The sequence below is a fragment of the Triticum aestivum genome, chromosome 1A (genome assembly GCF_018294505.1).
Source record: "Triticum aestivum cultivar Chinese Spring chromosome 1A, IWGSC CS RefSeq v2.1, whole genome shotgun sequence".
Classification (NCBI taxonomy): Eukaryota; Viridiplantae; Streptophyta; class Magnoliopsida; order Poales; family Poaceae; genus Triticum; species Triticum aestivum.
The window spans coordinates 421,932,545-421,939,679 of record NC_057794.1 but is presented as its reverse complement, the minus strand read 5'-3'; the positions used below and the strand labels follow the sequence as shown (position 1 = coordinate 421,939,679).

General features: G+C 46.5%; 1 protein-coding gene across 2 annotated transcripts; it reads right to left on the bottom strand.

The window, feature by feature from the left end:
• Positions 1-337: 337 nt before the first annotated feature.
• LOC123053804 (leucine-rich repeat receptor protein kinase HPCA1) lies at positions 338-3,791 on the bottom strand. 2 transcript variants are annotated; one of them, XM_044477367.1, is made up of 7 exons: positions 3,141-3,791; positions 2,799-3,019; positions 2,220-2,346; positions 2,073-2,138; positions 1,806-1,989; positions 1,421-1,553; positions 338-846 (listed from the first exon to the last, which is right to left on the bottom strand). In XM_044477367.1, the coding sequence occupies exons 1-7, from the start codon at positions 3,289-3,291 to the stop codon at positions 598-600; spliced, it is 1,131 nt and encodes a 376-aa protein (XP_044333302.1). In that variant the 5' UTR covers positions 3,292-3,791; the 3' UTR covers positions 338-597. The 2 variants fall into 2 exon arrangements, with proteins under 2 accessions (XP_044333302.1, XP_044333299.1); XM_044477364.1 differs by having other exon boundaries at positions 2,073-2,144; positions 3,141-3,790.
• Between the last annotated feature and the right edge of the window lie 3,344 nt (positions 3,792-7,135).

Sequence of the window (7,135 nt, the reverse complement as noted above, 5' to 3'; positions counted from 1 at the left end):
TTAACAATTAAACATGATAATAATGATAAGATATCCATGTTGTCACATGGAAAACTCTGCACTTGCAACTAGCAACACTATAAGAGGGTCTGAGCAAGCGGTAACATAGCTAATCAAAGGTTTTGCTAGGCAGTGAAGGTTAGAGATTGTATCATGGAAATTGGAAGGCTTGAAACAATGTGGCCCCATTCAGGATCTAACCAAGATTAGGAAAGTGCTACCTTGTATGAGTAATGCAGCTGCTGGCAATTACAGTAGTTGTCAACTAGTAGGAAGTTAATATGGTACCAGCTTAGCACAGGAACTCAAATTGATAGTGCTCTCAGGGATTACAACATCAAAACAGCAAACGATCTGAAAATTGCATACAATTCGTCGAGTGACAAATAGGAGGAAGAAAAAGGAAGATACATACAGATCTATTTCTTCTCACCGACCTTACAGAATATAACAACCATGATAAGCTTAAAAAACAACCATACATGGTAATTCGCTACAATGCAGAGCCTGTACAACATATCATAAACAACAGCTGCTGGACTCTAAAAAAACAATCATCATGTCATCAAATAACAGACATGCAATCAATCTCTGTCTTTACGATGTAAATAGTTGGCTCCCAAGGGTGATGATGGCGGTTCCGTCACCCATAATCGTTGTTAGAGACATCTCCGTCTCGAGAATACGGTCTAGTTCAGCCGCAACCAGCCGAATCTTCGGCCGCCTTCTGGAGGATGGGTTCAGACACTGGAAAGCAAGCCCAACAAATTCTTTCATACCTTCTGTCGTGAAACCGCCACCTAACCTTGGGTCAATCAGTTCATTTGAACTGAAATGTGCTTCCAGCTTTCAAAAAGACAACAAAATGCCTGTCAGTGGGATGTTAGGATATACTACTGTCTAATCAAATGGTGCACAAGCAACATCAGTTCTCTTTATAATTGTTTTGACGACTTTTCTTATAAAGTTATATCTCAATCAAGGTAGGAAAATGCATATCAAATGTCATGGACTACTATTTAATATAAAATGAAGAAGAATTCAAGCAATCTTACTGAATGTGACATACATGCTTCATCATAGCAAAAGGAGTGAAACTGTTTCTAGACAGATATTTTCTAGCTGTTAGTGAGTTGGCAAAATCTATGCTCCATTGGTTTAGCAAGGCAACATAGTTATCATTTTGTCAATGTGCACACAACCTGATCATAGGTTTATCACTGGAACAGTGAATCAAAGATTCCATCCTTTCTCCTAACAAAAAAGGCAGCAGAAGGTTCACAAAATCATAGGTAGTCTGACAACTTGCTAAAAAATCATAGGCAGTCATTTTGCTTGCTGAAGACTTCTTTCAGAGAGGCAGTAAAAGTTCATAGCATTCTCTCTAGGCAGCTTACAGCTACATGCCAAAGGAAATTACCCAGTGGGCCAGGGATTCTCTGGATTCTGGAGGTTGCAAGCTAGCAGCTTCTCTGCCAGTAATTAGCTCCAAAAGAAACACTCCAAAGCTGTAGACGTCGCTGCTTTCAGAAAACTGCGCCACCGAGTGTGCTCTAAGAACAAACATGCACAATGCGTTATGAGTCACAAGGATTATTACAGAGAGGATTAGACTGATCATCCCACAAATGAAAGACACAGCAACAAAACAACTAGATGACATTTTTCCTAAAAATGAAACTGAATGATACGTTTCGTGCACAAGCTTTTCGAACATATCAATCTCCAATGGGGACATGGCGGTCTACATATTTGTTGTCTGGTCTGAAAAACAGAAGATAAAAGGATACGGTACTTGAACTTACTCGGGATCCTGGTAGACACTGCTGCTAAACCCATGCGATGACCCGACATCTTCATGTCCTCTGAGTAACCTAAAAAGTCCAGCATCAGCCACCTTCGCAATAAAATTCTCATCGACCAGTACATTGCTCGTCTTGAAGTTCTTGTGGATCAAAGGAGGCATAAGACTATGCAGATGATTCAGACCTGCAAGTCAAACTGCAGTTATACTTGCTATTTTCTAAATTCATAACAGAAAAAAAACAGCCGACATCTCATAGTTGTACTACCTTTAGCTGCACCAATGGCTATTGCTAGCCTCTGTTTGAACTCAAGCCGTGTCATCGAGCCTTTCCCTGAATCTAGTAAAAGGTGTAAGGTTTCAGAAAAGAAAGTAAAAAGCCACAACCTAATTTCTGACGATAACCACATATTACCATATAGATGGCTACAGACATTGCCATTGGGTGAGTACTCAAACACTAGCATTTGTAGACCTCCTTCCTGGCAATAACCAATCAGAGTTACGATGTTCCGATGACAAATCTCTGAAAGCCTCCTAACCTGCATAATGCAAGGACACCAAAGAAGTTAAGAATGCCAAATTTATTAGGCCGCAACAGACGCATTTATTTAGCTGTCCCTGTCTAATTGAGGCAAGCTTTTTTCAATAGCAAACAACAACAGTAATGGACAAGAGACAGATCTTCCAAACTTACCCCACAAACAAGTCACTCGACTAAAATGTTCACTATCTGACCATAAATACGGCACAATTTAGGCAATGCCGTTAACTGTTGTATCCAATGTAATTCAAGACACTGAATTGTCAAGTCAGCATCGCATAGAACATCAAAACCAGAAACTTCGACACGGTATGACGAAACAGTCAGACATAAAATTCAGGAGACCAGATTTACTCTGGTCACAGGCATGGCAGAATGGAGGTAAATTATACTGTATCCTTACAAGAACAGCAATGTCCCTGCATTTGCAGTTGCATCCAAATAGTTTACCTCGTCGGAAAACTCCAGCCTTGGTGCTCCCGTGCGCCTCTTGATGGCCACGACTGAACCATCAAAAAGCAACCCCTTGTACACCAGGCCAAAGCTCCCGGCGCCAACCAAGTTGGCCTCGCTGAAGTTGTTGGTCGCCTGCGCCAGCTCCTCGAGAGAGAATTGTCTGGCGCCCTGACGCTCTGGCGCCGAGGAACTTCGGCCCCCCTTGCCCCACTCCACTGATGCCACCAGCAATACAGAGACATTGCATTAGCAGAGCAGAGCTGAAAATTTGCCGGAGAAAGAAAGCAGCAGCATTGTCATCCATGGACGGTGCACGGAACAGCAACCGCAATTCACCTAGGGTGGAAGGATCCGAGGAGCCGGTTTCGGATGTCCTGTTACGCCGCGCGCGCGCCCGGCACCAAAGCGCGATCACCACGGCCACCACGATGAGCAAGGCGGCGCCACCGGCGGCAATGCCGGCTATAGCGGCGATCGACAATGACATCCGGATGCCCGTGACATCGAATCAGCAAAGTCGTGGAGGGGGGATTTTCTTTTCCTGCCTAGTGTCGGAGTAAGCAGCAGCAGCGCTGCACTTGAGAAATGATCAAGCGAAGCAGCGCTCCCAAATCTAAACCCGAAGCCAACACTGGTCCTCACCTACCCCCAAATCGGTGGGTGGTATAGCTCCGGCACGCATGAATGCAGCAGCGATATCTTTCTCCGATTTGGCGCCTCAATTGGGCAATGCAGCTACATATGCACGCATCTAAGCTGTAGGGCTAGGGGCAGGACCAAGAAGAAGAGTGGACCGGGCGTGGGCGATCAATCAAGAAGAAGCAAGAAGGGGAGGAAGAGGATGGTGGATAGGGTGCTAGCTGCGGTGTGTGGTGGTGTAGGGGAGGCGCTGCACATGGCAAATCGTTGGATCCCTCCCTCCATCCCTGCGGCGGCCGCCCCTTTTGTCAAAGGAGAGGGGACGGCCCTCCCTCTTGCGCCATCGCCAGGCTCCCCCCACCCCCACCCCCACCCCATGTGTGTGTGCGCGTGTCGGGGGGCGTGTGCTGTGCGTGACTGTAGGGCCCGGCCGTCCCGCTGTGTGTGTTCTGGTGTGGAGAGAGAAGCTTGCTGCGTCGGAATCTTTCTTTCGTCCTTCTTTCACCGTCCTCTGCTCTCTCCTACTACATGGACATGGACATGGACATGGGTGGTGCTGTGCGTACGTGGTGCTGATGCATTTCGCCGGGAAAAAGCGGAGAGCGAGCTGAAAAGCGTCTCGGGACGAGATGGAGCGGGAGCAAAAAGGGTAAAAGGAGAGAAAGTGCGGTGGTTGGTTCCCACTTTCTACTCCGTAAGCAAGGAAAGCAGGGGAGTCTGCTTGCTCCGTAGGAGGCCATCTCTAATCGTTTTCACCGAGTATACCTTTTTTTAGAAGATTTTACCGAGTATACCTGGCCATGGGGAATCCGGTCCGGTCAGACCGGCCTTGCCCACGGACCGGCCTGGGCCTAAGTTTTGATCCCGAAGGCTTGGGCTGGCCAGGCTTGGGCTTAGCATATGTGGGTTCTAAGGAAGAGGCCCGACCGGCTTTTCCACTTATGGGCTGGTCTTGGGCCTAAAATCTAGGCTCAAAGGCCGGCCCAAGCCCGAGCCTAGGTTTTTTGTTGCGGGCTTTTTTAGGCCCAACCCGACTTCTGGCTAGGTATATCACCGAGTGATTTGGTAGGGCGAGCTTTGCTACATCTATGGGTCATTTCTTACGGAAAGGAGGTTACGAGTTGACAGGGTCGAGTTAAAATCAAGGAGTGAGTCAGTCAAAATCTAGAGGGGGAGAATTAAGAGGGCACATCACCCGATAAAATCAGTCGGTAGCAGTTTTCCGTAAGTGTAAGATTTTTGTACCCCAGTGACTCGTTCTGACATCTTTCTCTCAAGGGCAGCGCTACACAACGGTCTCGACGCACATCCACCCGATCTATTCGTGCATGGCCATTGGATTTGGCCCTTCCCCGCATCGTCTCCTTCCCTCGCACCGCTCGCGAGAAAAACAAGGGGAGGCACACCATCCCCCTCGCCACTGTTGTGGACGTGCCTGATGAGCTCCGACGAGGTCCCTCCCCCGTGGCCACCGGGATTGCATCACGACCGCCATTGACTCCAGGCGCGATTCACCGTGAATGCAGCTCTTAAAACAGCCAAATCCAGCGCGTGATCGCCATGATTGCAACATCCCCAGCGTAAACCCCCTCCGGCTCACCGCGATCGTCGGCTTGCACCGTCGTGTCCAACAAAAAAGATCTAAAAAGAGCAACAAATCCTCAGTGGTCGATTGAAGCAAAAACACTACCAGGTTCCAGCAAAAAAGGATATTGGTTCCATAAAAAACAAACTCTAGAGGGAGAACTTCGGTGGTTGATTTGTAGCAAACAAGATTGCTAGTCCCAGCAAAAATAAACTTAGCAGGAGACTCTAGAGGTTCGATTGTAGCAAATAAAAAAGCTAGTTTCAACAAAACACTGGTTCCAGCAAAAAAAACGTGTCGGCGGCAAGGGCGCACCCGGTTCTAGTACATCGCGTGGCTGATTGCAACAACTACTGATGTTGGTTCCAGCAAAATGGTTAGCCGATTGCAGCATAGGCTGCCATCGGTTTCAACGCAAAACATCGTGGAAGTTGTCCGTCTACATGAAACAACCCCCTCACCATGCGTAGTAGTGGGGGTTGTCGGTTCCAGCTTTGGGCAGGCCCGAGAACACCGCACCTCCCACTCTGTGCGTGCTCTTTCCTGGCAATTTTTTTGCTATTTTATTTTTGCATATCATTCCATCATAAGTATTGCATTGCATCATATTTATTAAGTAATTATTTGAATATTCTACTTCGCTCTTTTTTGTTTCTATTGTGAAACGCTCACCAGGGGGAAGGCTCCCCACTTGTGTATATTTCAAATTGTTGATGCCCCGAGTACACAAGAAAGGGATCACGCAATGCGTGAAGACATTAAGTTAGGCCACAAGCTAGAGTGATCCATTTTTTGGCTATCTTTAAGCCTAAGGGACCATAAAGTTAAATTGTTAACAATTTCTCTAAGAGAGGCTGAAATAGGGATGTCCATGTTTTGAAAAACCTTCTAGTTTCACGCATCCCAAATTTTCCAGAGGATTATTAGGATGTGAACTCATTGATCATGGATGGCAGCCGAGTAGGCATGCAAGAGGCCCGGATATTGGAGATTGGGTTAAACCCCGGGGAAATGGCTAGTTCCCGCCAAATTCTTAGGCTATCAGGACAAGAGATGAACAAGTGTTGCAAGTCTTCCTTTGGGTGGTTGCATCGCGGGCATGACTAGTCGATGTGAGTCTTGTGCTGAAGATTTGCTCACCTATTTATGCGGTCTGAGTAGAGCAGACATCCAAACACAACAACCTTCTTGGGCACACGTGATTCCCAAATGGCCAGCAGGTGGGGGTTCGTGCCATGTGGGGATAGCATTTGGTAGACACCTTTGGTGGTGAACGGAGAGCCGTTGAGCACAGCTCGAGCATCCAGTGTTGTCATCAGCGAGTGGCCATGTGATGTGTCTCCAACGTATCTATAATTTTTTATTGTTCCATGCTGTTATATTATCAATCTTGGATGTTTTATAATCATTTATAATCATTTTATATCATTTTTGGTACTAACCTATTGACATAGTGCCAAGTGCCAGTTGCTATTTTTCCATATTTTTTATCGCAGAAAATAAATATCAAACGGAGTCCAAATGCCACGAAACTTTACAGAGAATTTTTATGGTCCAAAAGGAACACAACGGGCCCTGGCTGTGCCTGGGGGGTGCCCCGAGGGGGGCACAACCCACCAGGGCGCGCCAGGAGGCCAGGCGCGCCCTGGTGGGTCGTGCCCACCACTTTGCTCTATAAATACCCCAATATTCCAGAAACCCTAGGGGAGTTGACGAAATATTCATCCATCAGCCGCAGAGTTCAGAACCACCAGATCCAATCTAGACACCATCTCGAATGGGGTTCACCACCTCCATTGGTGCCTCTCCGATGATGCGTGAGTAGTTCTTTGTAGACCTTCGGGTCCGTAGTTAGTAGCTAGATGGCTTCATCTCTCTCTCTCTTGATTCTCAATACAATGGTCTCTTGGAGATCCATATGATGTAATTCTTTTGCAGTGTGTTTGTTGGGATAGATGAACTTTGAGTTTATGATCATACCTATCTTTTCATATCCATGAAAGCATTTGAGTTTCTTTGATCTCTTTTATGCATGATATCTTATAGGCTTGTATTTCTTCTCTGATATTTGGGTTTTGTTTGGCCAACTTGATCTATTTATCTTGCA